General features: G+C 38.6%; 1 protein-coding gene and 1 pseudogene across 1 annotated transcript in view; one reads left to right on the top strand and one right to left on the bottom strand.

The window, feature by feature from the left end:
* The window catches only part of PALLD (palladin, cytoskeletal associated protein), a 241,680-nt gene that overhangs the window by 212,264 nt on the left and 13,620 nt on the right, over positions 1–15,796 (bottom strand). The window contains exons 4-6 of the mRNA XM_087437441.1: positions 14,227–14,301; positions 9,621–9,762; positions 9,060–9,083 (exon numbers count right to left, since the gene is read on the bottom strand). Of these exons, the coding sequence (XP_087293567.1) occupies positions 9,060–9,083; positions 9,621–9,762; positions 14,227–14,301 (241 nt within the window). The remainder of the gene's footprint in view (positions 1–9,059; positions 9,084–9,620; positions 9,763–14,226; positions 14,302–15,796) is intronic.
* LOC147915792 (high mobility group nucleosome-binding domain-containing protein 4-like) lies at positions 11,114–12,409 on the top strand (annotated as a pseudogene).

The raw sequence follows: 15,796 nt of genomic DNA on the forward strand, positions 1-15,796 counted from the left end.
AAGCCACAATGCTGAAGTAGGCGTCCTGACTCCCACATGCATGCTCGTTTTTTCTAGAACAGAAAGCGTCTCTAGTCATTCTGCTTTTTTACCTAGTTCAGGACACAAAAAACTCAATGTAAAACGAGGTAATGAAAGATTTAAGCTGAGAAACAAACAGTTTCCTGAATCTGAAATTTTTAATTACTCTCACTATCCAAATAATTCACTAGAAATTCATCTGTACAAGGAGATGGGCTCTGTGTCCTCTAACAGACAAGATAACATTGGAATAGAATATAAGCCCAGTCAAAAGTACATTGTATTGTGGACATGCTGATATTAGAAGAAATGAACAGCCCAATCTTATTGGATTTTGGGAAAAAACCCTCACATACTGGCTGTCCTCTGAGAGACGGGCTTCAGGCAGAGGTAGGTCACCTTTGTTCCCTCTTAGCAGATGCTGCTGGGAGTTGTGAAGCCTTTCCAGCTTTCAGCAGCACCGAGGTGCTTCCTCCCCAGGCAACCACTGCCTCCATACTTGCACTATCTTCCCAGGGCTCGGTGCTCTCTGGAAAGGTCTTCTCTCAACCTTTCATTATTTACATCTGGAAAAGCAGAGTGTCTGGAGACTCTTAGAGAAATGCCCACTGCCAGTTCTATGCTTTAACTGTAAACATAGACATAATTCTGAGCTTTGAAACCTACATTTAAAAACAACATAAAATCTTATCTAGCAGGGATGATATAAAGTGGTTTTAGAATGATAATCTTGACAACTTTTAGAGTTCCTTCTTGTTATCTACTATTTTGTGATTTTTTCTTTTTTAGTTATGCCATTCTAAGAAAACCTGAGCTTGTATATACAGTTCCCCCTTCTAATCCAGAGGGCCCTTTTGAGAATGAAATTGTATCACCTCTTCATCCTTCCATGACTTTAAGGATAAACTAAAAATCTTTAATGTGGTCACAAAGCCCTAAATGACCAGGCCCTTCTTTCTTGCCAGGTTCCTTTTGCGCCTCTCACCTCCTTCCGTTCTGAGCTCTGGGCACACTGGCTCTTGGGCAGCTCCTCCTGGATAATTCACATTCTTTTAAGTCTCAAGCTCTCTCCTACTTAGCCTTACATTTCCACCTAAACATTACTTTCTCAGAGAATCCTTTTTTGATTAGACTTGGTCAGATCTATCAGCTATATGCAATTTTAGGATGGCAAACTTTCTTGGAGACTCTGTTACAACTATAACTAATTTATTGTGCAATTAGTTTGTTAGTTTCTGGTTCCCTGACTAGAGAATAACCTCTTTGAGAGGAGAGGGCATTTGTATTGCTCATGGCCATATGCTGAGCATCTCCTACACAGAACACACATCTGTTACACTCTCCATAAATACTTTTAAATAAATATATGGATGAAATTTAGATTGAGGGGGCAAAAAAGTAAACATTTTCTTTACAGAAAGACTGTTTTCTAAAGGAATTCTCAGTAAGGCTGATTTTCCTGCAAGCTTCCTTTGTGTGTTTCAAATGTGACTGAACAAAATTCATTTTATATGAATTTTCAGGAATAGTTCTATTGCATAAAATAAGATGCATGCATGTATAGAGTCAATGACCGACTGAACACCTAGAAAATGTTACAGACTTACAGAACAAAAAAAGAAAAAATTAAAAATCATTGGGTGGTCTTTTGCAATTGTGAGCTTCATGCATTGTTATGTCTCATGCATATGTTATGTTTACTAAATAAAATTTTAATCCAATGCCCCAAAGGTTATTTAATTTTTCTTTTCTTAGAACCTCTTCCAAAAGAGACAACAGGCTCACATTTTGTTGAGAAAAAGGAGCATCATAGCTTTATGGTTCTGACATTATAAAAATGAAGAAAGCCATGAGGAAATGAGATGTGCCAGGTTGTAATATTGAATTTTCATCTGGTATCATCGTATGTGAACAAAGAACTTTAAGCCATCTGTAAAATACATTTTGGTGAGGAATGGAAATCAGGAAATAACTGCTTATGTCAAATAAAGGGAGTTAGAGGCTTACTTATTGGTACTAAAAAAGCGTCTCCAGTATAAATGGAAAATTTTAAAGTTATTAATAACTGTAATTATGATCCATTTTAATCCAATTTTCCTAAGTAAAATGTTTTGATTTGAGGGCATATAATAAATTATCAAATCAGAAACTATTTTTGCTGGTGATAAATTCTGTTTGTTATAGTTACCTAAAAATTAATCACATCAGTATCTCCCAGAAGTCAACCCTGAATTTCATTCAAGTTCTTGGACATACTTAACACTTGGTTAAATAGAAACAAAACCATTTTGTTTGCAGAAACTCATGAAAAGATGAGGCAGCAAGGATAATATTACTAGGTCCCTTGGGTCATAAGGGGAGACTTTCATAAATGCCTTCCTTCACGGCTTTTCTTTTTTCTTGGGAGCAGGGGTCTGGCCTAACTAAAAAGAAATCCAGCTTTTATCTTCCAAATCATATGGTTTGGCTAACACAATTCATAAAAAAGAATTCTGGGCTAAAATCAACAAGATGAGGGTGAGTGTGGGTAAATGTAATGCTCATATAAATATTTACAAAGGATTTTTAAAAATTGTGAACTGTATCATATATAGAGAAGTTTTTTTAAATGTACAGTTTAAGGAATAACCATGAAACGAACCCCTCTGTACTCATCATTAAATCTAAGAAATAAAATATTACCAATACTTTGGAAATGCCCTGTATGCCCTCCCCAATTGAATCTTCCTTCTTCTCCTTTTGAGATAATCATTTCTTTGCTTTTCTTTATGTGTTTACCACATACGTATGTATCCGTCAAAACTGTGTTCTTTAGTTTTAAAAAATTTAGTAACAAGCGCAAATCATGTTGTGTAAAGAAAAAGCAACCTTGTCACTGAGAAAAAAGCTCCCAGAATCTATTAGGGGGTGTGAACTGGCTTTAACTTCCCTGTGAGTTTACAAAAGCCCCCACAGGGGTAGTCAGCAGGCAAGGTCATGAGTGGGTCCTCAGAAATATAAGGCTCACCTCAGTGGGGCTGAGTAGGGGCAGAACTGGACAGCCAGCAGGAATAGAGTGGAGTGGGTGTCTCCATACTTTCTGTTTTTAAGTTCAACATGGCCAACTTCCAGATCTCAGCACTGGATCAAATCAGAATACTTCTGTGGGGGCGGGTGTGAAATAAGTGTTCTCGGCTGATCCAGGAGGCAGTGCATGGAGGGGAGAGCAGGACAGGCCAAGTAGAGAAAAGAACGTGAGTCAGGCTTACCACCCTGGCATTCTGTCATCAGGGTAAAGGATGGAGCAGTGGCAATGAACTCTTAGTGATCAAAGCCTCAATGTACCTGTCTCTTGAGTCACACTGCTCCAGTCTGGAGTCGTCCTCCATCCCTGACGCACAGCTGTTACCCTCCTGGGGGTTCCCTTTGTCTCTCACTTGTATTTGGTCTCCCGATTCCTGTCCTCCACGTCTTGCTCTTTCTGGGTGAATTCTCTTGTGGTGGTGAAGCACACCCTACATAAAGTGTTGTGGAGGAAAATCTTTGAGACCTTACAAGTCTGAAAAATCTCTCCTACATCTTCATATTGAATTGAAGGTTTGGCTGGGAACAGAATTCTAAGTTGGAGGTAATTTTACTTCAGAATTTTGAAGGCTTTGCTTCATTGTCTCTTTGTGTTTAGTGTGGCTGCTAAGCCATCCTGATATGGTCAGTTTGTGTGTGACCTGATGTTTTCTCCCTGGACACTTGTAGAATCATCTCCTTGTCCTGATATTCTAAATTTCACAGTGATGCACAGTGTTGTGAATGTATTTTCATACATTTTGCACTCAGTGTGTCCTTTCAATCTGCAAACTGATATCCTTCAGTTTGAGGAATTAAAAAAAAAAATTTCATTGATAATCTCTCCCCCTTGTTCTCTCCTCTTAGAATCGCAATTATGCACGTGTTGTCTACCTGAGTGGGTAAGCGTCTCTAATTTTCCTATCTTTCCTCACTTATATCCCTTTTCTCTGTCTTTCTGCCCTACTTTATGGGGCATTTCTTCAACTTTTATTTCTGCTACCAACTTTTTCATTCCAAGAACTTTTTATTTTCCAAACGTTCCTCCCCGCTTCTTATAGCTTTTCATTTTTAATTCTCGGATGCACTGATTTTCTTATCTCTCTGAGGAGAGTGTTGTTTAGTTTTTACATTTGCTTCTCTTTGCAAGTTTGTTTTCTCCAAGTTGCTTTTTAGGGGAGTTGGTTTGTTTATTTCTATCTCATCCATGATTGAGGTTTCTTCAGATGTCTTTTATCTCTTCTTGTCTGACGTGGCTGTGAGTTGACAAGAAACTCTGAGCATGAGAGACGAGCTCGTCAACTTTGGCTTTCCCACTAGCTGAATCTAGCTGGCTTCTTTGTGAAGAAACTCCCATATCATTATCCATGGATGTTTTTGTCTTGGGCCATTCAGATTGCCCAGAGAAGAGTCCTTCAGTCTCTGCCAGGAGAGGGAAAGTTCACAGGCCAGCATTCTAGAAGGTGAGTGCAGGAAGAGGGCTGGGAGTGGGAGCATGCAGCATTTAGAATTCAAAGAGTCACTCTGATTTCTTTTTGGTGCACACTCAAAGGTGCCTTGAGTCTTCCCCTCTCTCCTCAGAGATTAAACGAAACTTTTTGGTTCCTGGGACCCTAAGTGTCTCAGTAATGTTTTTTAAGGCGCTCCTAAGTCAAAAGATATACCTAACAGCTTCATTTGTTAAGTAATTATTTCCAAAGAACTCAAGTATTTAGGTCTTAATTTGTTAGTTACTGTCTGAAAAAAATACACATAAATTGAAAGAAAAATATTATTATTTCATTCTTAAATAACCACCATTCCTTACTAATGGATGTGTGCATCTGCTGGGTGCTGTACAACTCTTCTGGGAATCAGATTGGACACAGCCAGCCTCATCTCATGTTCCACATTGATTTTCACGTGGGACTTGCTTTTTATCACACACATCAAAAACTGAGTTGCACAAAGATATGATGTCATACAAAAGAATGCAGAGTGATCTAATGTTGAAACTCGGAACTATTTCAAGCTAGTAGTTATATCTATCAGGTGTCAAGTATCATTGTGTTCGCATCAAAAATTTCAAACATATTACAGCACCTCTGTCAGTTTGGTGTGTGCCCCAGGGCACCTTGTCACACAGTTTGGGAACCACAGGTTTTATAGAACCCACTTTTTAACCCATCGTCTTAACCTGGACTTGCATTAAGTTTTTAACAATGTACAATCTATTGGGTCTCAACAAACATCCTCACCTTTGTCTTCCTACAACTCAGCACCTTAGTACACTTAACAAGATATCATTTATTTCACATTTTGAATCACAGAATCAAGACATGGACTCTGCTGTACAAGATACAGGGTGATGGGTGCACCGGTTAGCAGAGATTCATACTGAAAGTAGGAAGCACTATACTTTAATAATTCCCCAACCAGTAAGACACCTTTTTTGTATTTTTAATTTTGTGTGCCATTAAACAATGCTATAGAAGTAATTCAATACAGTTTGTGGCTGTTTCCAGACAGCTGAGTAAGGGCCTGAGTATTAACAGCTGTCAAATGAGTCTTCTGTGCCCCCACGCCCCTCAGACTAGTCTTTGAAGGATTCAATCAGGGTAAAGTCAGAATGTCAAAGAAGAAAGCCAGAGCAGGTAATATGACAAACGGATGTTGGTCTTAAGTAAGCTGACTAGCTATTAATTCACAAAACAGTCTGAAGAGATTTGTGATGCAAGCTGACTTCTGTCTAGACAGAGAAGGGAGTGTAAAACACATTAGACAGATGCAACACGGTAGTGACAAGAAAAACCTGTTTCAGTTGCACAAATGCATTGGGAGGGAATCTGTTATTTCCTTCTTTATCTAAAAATCTAATCCCTAATGGGGCTATATGTAGGTAATAGTGACTTTCAATTTTATTTCTAGAGCTTTAAAACATCTCACACATGAATAAGAAAAGGAAGGAGAGTGAAGAGAAGAGAAAAAGAGATAAAAAGAATGAAGGAGAGAAATGGAGGAACAGAGGAAAGGAGGGAGATGGCACGGGGAGGGAGGTGGGGGAGTGAAATGGGAGGGAGAGAGAGAAAAAGAGAGACAGAGACAGAGATAGAGACAGAGACAGAGAGAGAAAGAGCATATACACCAGCCAGGGAGGAATGAACAAGAGTGAACGTGTCAGAGGAAGAGAAGAGAGCAGGAAGAGAGGGTAATAAAATCTGAATGCTTAAATGTGTTCCTGAATTTCAAGGGCTATTTATGTTTTAGCATTTGGAAAACATTACTGACCTAGTCCTATAAAATTTATCTCTTGCCTCAGATGTATTGTCATGTCTATTTTTCTCCTTTCATTTAAAACAGTGGCTAAAAACCAGCCAACAGGGAAGCCAGTTCCTACGTACATTCTCTATGGTTGAACAGTTCAGTGCTTCATTGGATATAATAGTCAACCAGGTCATTTAAGGAAAGTAAATAGTTCAATATATATATTGTTTTTTCCCTGACAATGTCAATGGTCAACTTCAAGGTCAACGTAAAACAACACATTTGGCTACTAGTAAAAGAATCATAATCATACCTAGTTTTGTCAGGCATGCCAAAACATTGTTTAAATACAAATATGTTTTAACATTTGCTTGTTCTGAAGTTCTTACTCATAACAACTCACATAAGCAGTCGCTTGAATAGTCATTCATGTGTTTAAAGTGTTTTTTGTTTGTTTAAAAAATATGATCATGGATTTTATTTAACGCTACATGCCAACTGTAGGTTTCCTGAAGCAGAGCATTTTAATGCTCCACTATAAAAGAGAAAGGAGCAATTCTAGGAGTGTCATGGTAAATATAATTGTAGAGAAATAATTAGAGGTCAGGGAAAACTAATTGTGTTTTGTTTTTACTAGCTCCTGACTGTATATGTTTTTTTCCTTGTATTGACAGATTTCCTTGAAATATTTCTCTGCCATTAAATATTTGTTTTCAGCAAATGCTATTATTGTGGTTGGAATGGAGGAGTCTGTTTTCTTAAATGCTTGCAGATATAACTGAAGGGAAAAGAAAAATAAGAAAATTCAGCGAACGTGGAGAGGAGAAACTTTTTTCTACATTGCTAGGATATGCAGTTTCAAATGAAGGCCTTCCTATCTTGCTCTTTTCTTCATGATTTGGCCACGTTAAACCAAAAGGCATTTAAGTAAGTTCTAGAGGTCAGATTATTCCATGAAGCTGCTGTTTTATGAAATAATGCACAATCAACACAATATTCTAGAAGCAAAACAGCAAACCATAACTGAAACAGGAGTGTATGTGGTGTGAGAGGTAAGGGTGGGGGCAGTAGAAGATGTTTCTATTCTCTCCCCTCACCAAAATTTATTCCTCCTTAGCCAGTATATTGAGTGTTTCCAATTTTCAAACAGGTAAACATGCAGTTTCTAACCAGTGTTTTGAATTTTCAGATGATGGTTAGTTTACAATTTTCCAACAAAGATCATGGGAGACATTTAATAAATCAACATTACCTATGTAGATGATAACAACATGACGAAAAAGAGTTGCATCAACTCGCTCAGAATCCAAAATGCAACATCAAAAGCCGTCTTAATCCATTCCAGTAGTAATGCTTTTAAAATTTTTGGCCCAAGATTTTAGTTGTATTTGTACATGAAGCATCAAAAGACATAAATTGCTCCACAGATTTGTTCACAAAGACTTTCTTGAAGATAAAAGAGATATTTGGTTCCTACTCTCTCTCTGTCTCCCTAAGTCTATTTAAAACAGTAAATGCAAAAGATGTGCCCTTATTTGCTACAGAATTTCCATATTAGCTCATGTAGTAGATTGAGTCTCAGAAGTTCCCATGTATCAGGGAACCAGCATTATGTAATTTTATACAAAGGCATGTCACAGACAAAATATGAAAATATGTATTTCCACAGTTTGGAAAGTGACCACAGTATTTGATGTGGTGACTGACCCATTAAGTGGGGTGACATGCTCTAGTTGTAACTCATGACGAGAAGGCAGTAGATCAATTCCAGTTGTTCCCTAAGGATGCTACTCAGCATCCCTTATGGGTCCTAATAGGATCACACCCAATACTCAGAAGCCAGAGGTTCAGGACTGACCACAGTAATCTGACTGCAGTGGCCCACAGAGAACCCACAAGTTCCCAAAGAAGGGACAGAGCAAAGTCATGGCTCCTAAGGGATAATATGGCAGGATCTGCTTGATGCTGAAGCAGAGGCACAAATCTGTCCCCCTTTTGACAAGAAATAAGTGAAACTAGTGACTTTGCTGTGGGGAAAAATACAAAAGAAAGTAGTCTCAAGGAGGGCGTACTATGAAATACCTAGACAAAAATTTCTGTTTCCTTTACAAACATCATTTTAGTCCATGAGGAGTCATAAAATACACAAGAAGTCTGAGTCAGGAGAACAGTTGGACCTGAGGCTTCTGGATAACATAGCACTCTGATGAGGTCAAATGACCTGGTAATTAAGAGAGATCCTAGGGCAAGATGACTTTCCTTATGCTCGCAGAATAGTAAAAGTTTATGGCTCAGGGTGCACAAATGAGAAATGCCTGGTGGTCAATTTTGCTTACATCTTTGAGCCGCTCTCACGTGAGACACATTTCTAAGCTGGGGAGTCTGGTTGTTAGAGGGTTTTGGTCAGTGGAAGTACACAGCAGATTGTTCTTTTCTAGTGGAATTTTAAGAGGATGTTTTTTCATCATTAGCTTAGTTTGCTTTTTGAGTATAAAAGACTATATTTTAAAAAGCCTTAAGTCACTCAGCTTGACCTTCTTGTCTGAGTGGAACTTAATGTTTTTCTAATAAAGAAGTTGATGTAAAATGCAGCGTACAGACCCCATGATAAAGAAGATATTGTCTTTAAGGGGGTTTCACATTTCCAGGCAACTGCAAAAACATTGTTCTGCTTATGGCTTTAAAACAGAAACAAAGAGCTATTGAAACCCTAAAGATACATTACCAGAGGAAAAAAAGAAAAAGCTTCTTACCAGGTTCAGCTGTAGATCTAGGTTCTGTTGGCCACATGAGAAAAAAAAATAAATCAAAACAGAGTATTAGAATGGGGTTCCACTAATAATAAATCTACCTGTCTTCTTCTATTACCTATCTAGGACATGTCTACAGAAATCTTATAGACAAACTCCATAATACAAAAGAGAGAAAGTGATAGATTCATTTATATTTCTATAAACATAGACACTTGAATTCCAGTAACAGTTTACACTAGGACGTTTTTTAAACTGTGGTTCACAGAAGAGCTTTTAGGAGGCTTGTGAACTTCCTAAAATTATATGCCCAACTTTGAATTCAAATATATGTGTTCGTTTTTTCTGAATAAAGTATATATACCTTTCATCAGAGTTTCAAAGGGGTCCACAAGTGACATCACAACTTTAATTTACTGGACCCCACGCATTTGCACATTATCTTGTCTCATCACTCTTTGAAAATAGAAATCAATTCATGTGAATGACTAAACCCTTCCTGGTTTTTCTGAAGCCTGAGAGAATAAAACAGTTGGATTTGGGAGAATGGGCACCTCTCCTTACTTTTCTGTAGAATTCTGAAATCTGGAGAGTCCTGGATTTCACTCCCTTGTCGGAACCACTTGACCTGCAAAGGGGGTGCTCCTCGGACCCGACACTCCAGAACCACCACTTGGCCCTCTGATGCAGCTATGTTCTGTAGTTCCTGAAATTCAAGGAAAACACTCCCCATCAGACTTGGGTGCGTTCTTAAACAATTTCACAACACAGAATAAAACTTCTAAACCTTAGAGAAAAAAACACAAAACTTGCATCATAAAATAATTACCACTGACTCAGGCAAGGATAGACAACTTTAACTCCATTGGTCAGCTTTTCATAATCTCCATGTAATGAAATTAGTAACGTTTACCATAAACCCTGAAGAAATTTTTAGCCTGTCTGCAAATTTATTGACTCATATTTATGGAATTTTATGGTAACCACTGTTACCTTTCTTTATCTACATTTAAGAGTAAGCTGGTGGAATGCAAGCTTCTTAAAACAATTATACTCCAGATGAATGTAGATTCCTATAAAAACCAGACAGGAAAAGAAAAAAGACATACATTTGTTTTCACATGCTCCAACCTTTTCATGCACTTCCCCACCACTTCTGCCCAACTCGTTTCCTATGTCAGGTTTATGAAGATAAGGGGTTTTGGTATTTTCTCATTTTGAGGTTCTAAGTAAAATAATAAAAGATGCAGCACTTCTCCCTTCTTGACCTTCATTTCCTCCTCCCTTGCTATTAGCCTTTGGCCTCCCATCCCATCCAGCTCCAGACCAATAAATTTTTACAATCCAACAGATTAGAAATTAATTTGGCTTCATAGATGCAAAGAGGTAAAGCTTTTATACTTGTTATTAAATATCGAAAGATTAATAGTTCCCTTACATATGTCCTCTCTCTACCTTCCTCCTCTAAGATTACTTAGAATTGGGGTCTAATTAACCTCTTTGACTCTTTAAACTTGTGACTATAGGGTATTAGATCTTATACAGTACAGGTAGAACTCTTAAAATAATTCAGCTATGATAAAGTAACATACCTGTACATCAACCAAAAGCAAACAAATTCAAATTAAGAAGTGTGTGTGGGGCTGGCCCCGTGGCTTAGCGGTTAAGTGCATGTGCTCCACTACTGGCAGCCCGGGTTCGGATCCGGGTGCACACCGACCCACAGCTTGTCCAGCCATGCTGAGGCAGCGTCCCACATACAGCAACTAGAAGGATGTGCAACTATGACATACAACTATCTACTGGGGCTTTGGGGAGAAAAAGGGAAAAAACAAAAAAAGGAGGAGGATTGGCAATAGATGTTAGCTCAGGGCCAGTCTTCCTCAGCAAAAAGAGGACGATTGGCATGGATGTTAGCTCAGGGCTGATCTTCCTCACACACACAAAAAAAGAAGTGTGTGTGTGTGTGTGTGTGTGTGTGTGTGTGTGTGTGTGTGTTTAAGATTATCTGAAGAGACAACAAATAGTGTCCTGGGAAAAAAAATATCCTGTAGCAAATGGCCTGCGGTGAGTATGCCAAAGCTCTAAGGAAATTCTAAAAGTCGATGATGTTGGCAGAAGAACTATAAAAGTCTCATGTGGAGTCTGAGAAAGCATTTGATGAGAATTTTGATAGTTAACAAGAATGTCTTTTTCTAAGTGAAAAGGTTAAGATTATTAACTACTTCTGATTGCGTTCTTTCTCCTCCCTTATTTTTAAAGGTAGGAAATCTCTGGTTTTAAATGGATTTTCTTCCTTTGTGACTGGGTCCAAGGGAGAGCTAATTTTATGGAACATAGCAGAAAAAGTGTTGCTCATGGGGTCCAGCTTGTGTGGATTAGTTAATTAATCACCTCCAGGTTTGTCCAGGAAGCCATTCATGGTAGATTACAAATGGTACACAAATATTTTTCATGTTTTGAGCTTTCAGGCACCAAAGGAGACTCTGATTTATTCCTAGGATTATGAGTTTTGTTCAAACATTGGAAACTTAGAGATGTAGGACATGGGTATACGCCAAGGACCTTAAGCAGTCAAAACTCCATAGGTTATTCCAGGATTACAATTTGGCTCTTCCTGGAGCAAACTTTTTTATCTTGACAGAAGCCATATAAACATAGTTAGCCATTCGGAGAACCTGCAGGAACATAATGAGCAGCCCTGAAGAAGACTGAGAGCCAACCTTCAGAGGTTGCACTGGGCAATCTGGATCATCCATTCAGGGTAGAATTTGGGACCCCTTAGTATTTAGGGTCCATACAAGGGCATCTCTTGTCATACATCAAGTTCACTTGATATTGTGATTCCTTGGAGGGGTTCTTGGGAAGAAATGCCACATGAGGCTAGTTGCTTCCCTGGCCTCACGCGTGTCCCACAGGTCACACCAGCTCTGCTGCCCCAGCTAAGCCCAGTGGCCCAGGCAGAAGTGCTGGCTCTGTCTCTGACCTGCTGTGAAACCCCGGAATCTTTTCCAGAGTAGTATGAGGAAATAGATGGAGGCACCTCTTAGACTGGCAACGTCCACCTGCCATCCCTGTCACCATCACATCCAAGAGAAAGGCCAAAGAAGATGCTAAGGGTGACAAAGCGAAGGCTAGTTTGAGTTACAGAGGGGATCAGCAGATTTATTTTCTAAACCTGCCCCTCCAAAACCAGAGACCAAGCCCAAAAAGGACTCTGCTAAGCAGGGAGAGAAGCTGCCCAAAGGGAAAAAGGGGAAAGCAGATGCATGCAAAGAAGGAAACAATCCTGCAGAAAACAGGGATGTTCCACAGTCTGGACACAGAGAGTGGAAGGTGCTGGAGATGCCTAGTGAGGTGTGCTCTGTGCTTCCAGTCACTCTACAGTTTGCGATTTTTTTTAAATCAAATTTTTAAAAAATGTAGAATTTTGTTTTACTTTTTCATTAAGCTGTGTGTTAAGTAACAGAACGTTTCATGGTTTTCTTTTGTGGAAGGGGGAAATACCACTAATAGAACGTCAGTGTCTCAGGAGCTGGATTGCAATGGAGAAACAGGGTTTGTGTCTAGTTTTGAGGATTTCTCTTGGTGCCCAGGAGGAATTCCGTAACATTTCCACCTGCCAGGCCCCTGTGGTGAAGCCCTGTTGGAAGGGAAATCAAAATCTCACATCCTCTTTTCCTCCCCTGATGCCACCAGCATGAATTTTATTTGCTTAAACCAAGAGGTGCATTGGGCCCTGGCACCCCCAAAATCAACTGTGTCTTGGGCAATAATACATCAGGTAATACAGACTTCCTGGTGATGATCTCTTGAAGCTGCTTGTGAAAAGCTCTAAAACTATATATAAATGTGAAGCGTGCACCCTCTGTAAACATTTTGTATTCTAAGCATCAAAGGATGACTTCATTGGCTACTACACTGACATTATTTTGGGTAGGGTTTTATGTGACTTTTTTTTTGCTAGTCTTTCCAGGAGGGGACTTTTAAAGTCCTTGTCAACTATTATCACTTGTTGCCTGTGTCCTACAGTAAATACTCCACTTATGAAACGATCTTGAATAAAGCTGGGTACAGGCTGGCTTAGGAGGAAAAGAATCATTCCTTACATGAAGACAATCAAGATGCTCTTCCCTACTGCCTCACCAAAGTTTTATGGATTTGCCTTTCACATTTGTCTTTAGTTCATTTGGAATTGATTTTTGTGAAAAACGTGAGGTAGGAGTCCAGTGTAATATTTTTTCACCTCTGAAGAATCCATTCCTTACGCAGTGATCTGTAGGTTTCTGTAGGTATTAGAGTGTCTTTGTGGACTCCATTCTGATTACTCATCAATTTGTCTAACCTTTTGCCAGCACCATACTATCCTAATTCTATACCTTCAGAAAGTCTTGATATCTCAGAGGACAAATCCCACGTCTTCCCTAAGACCACCTTATTTTTCTTCGTCAGGAGTGCTCTGGCTATTCTTGGCCATTTTTTCTCCCTCACAACTTTTAGAATCAAATTGCCAAATTCTATATCGAACCAATAAATAAATACAAGGAACCTGTTGGAATTTTAGCTAGATTTGCATTAAATTTATAGATTAATCTGGGAGTCCTGACTTCTTTACACTCTATCTGTCCACAGGCATGGCACATCTCTCCATTTATTTGTGCCTTTTCAAATGTCTTTCAATAAAGTTTGATAATTTTCTCAAAAACAAAAGGAGGGGAAAAGAAGGAGAAGAAATGCTACATGGAACCAATTCTGAGTTGAGCAGTTGACCAATGAAACGGGTGTCATTCAGCTTGGCAATGCCAAACACCAACTTAGACCAAATTGAAAGTTGGGCAAATTTTTTTTGAATTTCTATAAAACTGGCTGGTTTTCCCAAGCAATTTCCTCCACAGCATTTTTTCTTATTTTTTTCTACCTGTCTTGGCTTTTCCACTCTGTTTTAAGCTCTATCATGTCACTGATCACACCCACACTTCTCAGACCCTTCACAAGACTATAGTCACACAGCAGTTATTCAATAGATACCTATTTAGCCCCAAAGGGAACCATGATAATCAGACTACTGATATGTTCATTTTAATTTTTAAAGACTACTACATGAGGCCACATGTGAATGGAATTTAAGGACCAAAGCAAACACAGAGAATGAAACTCGCAGATGTCAGACCTTTGTAAAAACAGGAGGAAAGTAGGCAGAAGTGGTTCCATCAGGTCGGCAGAGATACGAAGTTGGACTGTGAACCTGAAAAAGCAGAGACACATGGATCAAATTCTAAATATACAAATTGCTGAAAAGTTGCACTCAAGAAACCTGTCATTATTGGGATCGCTCCACACGAATGAAATGAGTGAATGAAAGCATCGCCATATATCACTCTGCCTGTCTACTTTTACAGTACAGACATTGTTCGCCTTCCTCATCTCACATCTGTTACTCTTCTCTATTCAAAAGGATATTCAAGGTAAAAGTTCCCTGGTTCCTTAGGGATCCATGAGCTTTTAAATGCTCTTACCAAATGGATTTCTGTGTGTGGGACTTCCACAGGGGTCTTTTTAAAAGCTCTCACAGACATTATATTTTATTTTTAAATATAGTCTGGATTCATTGAATAAAAAGCACAAGTTACTGGCAGTGAAGGGTAAAGTAAATTATCAAACATCTCCCTATCTTATTTTTAACTTGTACTCTTTTCAATATACGGATTATGGGAAACGCAAAGAAAAGGAACATATTTTTTTCTTGCGCAAAAAAGCAAAGGTGCTAAAACCCTGAATGGCACTAATCTCTGGGGAAATATAAAAAATTTAAAGTACTAAATGGAAAATATTTCTTTGTGTACAATCATTTATTTTCAAACACTCTGGATTTATTCACTTCTATTTAAGCAAGTGTTAGCTTCTTAACCTAAGATGATGGTGATCTGATATTATGCGTCTAAACATGCCACAGGATGTCATAGAGAATGTTGGCAGAGTTATAGTGATGCTAGAATGGGCCTTATTCATTATCTCTGTAAGATTTTTTACTGGCTTGTGAATCAGGAGGCCTGGTCTCACTTTTCACTCTTTCTATGTCCAAAGAATATATGTTCTCCTATATAGTATTTACTCTGTGCCAGCCACTGTTCTAAGTGTCAAATGAAAATCAACTCACTGAATTCTCATGACAATCCTGTAAGATAGATGGTATTGTTATCTTCATTTTACAGATGAAGAAACCAGACACAGAGAAGTTGCGTCACTTGCTCAAGGGCCCTTAGTCAGTAAATGGTAGAGCTTGGATTCAAACTCAGGCAGTCTGGCTCCAGGGCATTAACCCTTATGTCACACTGCCTCTAAAAATAAAGCTACGGAGTTTCTCTGAGCACCCTATTCTCCCAACTATAAAAGTGAGATATATTACCTTCTGTTCAGTGTTCCTGTAGAATTTAAAACTGTACTATTTACATTAAGATATTTACATGTTTAGATGCATGTGTCTTTCTGCTCTCAGGCTTCTGTGTTACACCTTAATATACTCTGTCTTATTCAAGAAGTGTTTCACATGTATATTTCCTGTTTCCCAGGCATAGTTTATAAACTATTTGGGAATGGAGCTGGGGACATTTTTTTTTCTGCCATGAAATGCCTTGCACAGTGCTAAGTATTCATTAAATACTTATCAATACTTAACTATCAAACACCAAAAAAATCCACTGTTTTAATCAGGAATATTTCTATGAAGTACTCTAGTTTAG

The sequence above is a fragment of the Ceratotherium simum genome, chromosome 12, assembly GCF_057802395.1.
Source record: "Ceratotherium simum simum isolate JZ-2026a chromosome 12, ASM5780239v1, whole genome shotgun sequence".
NCBI lineage: Eukaryota > Metazoa > Chordata > Mammalia > Perissodactyla > Rhinocerotidae > Ceratotherium > Ceratotherium simum.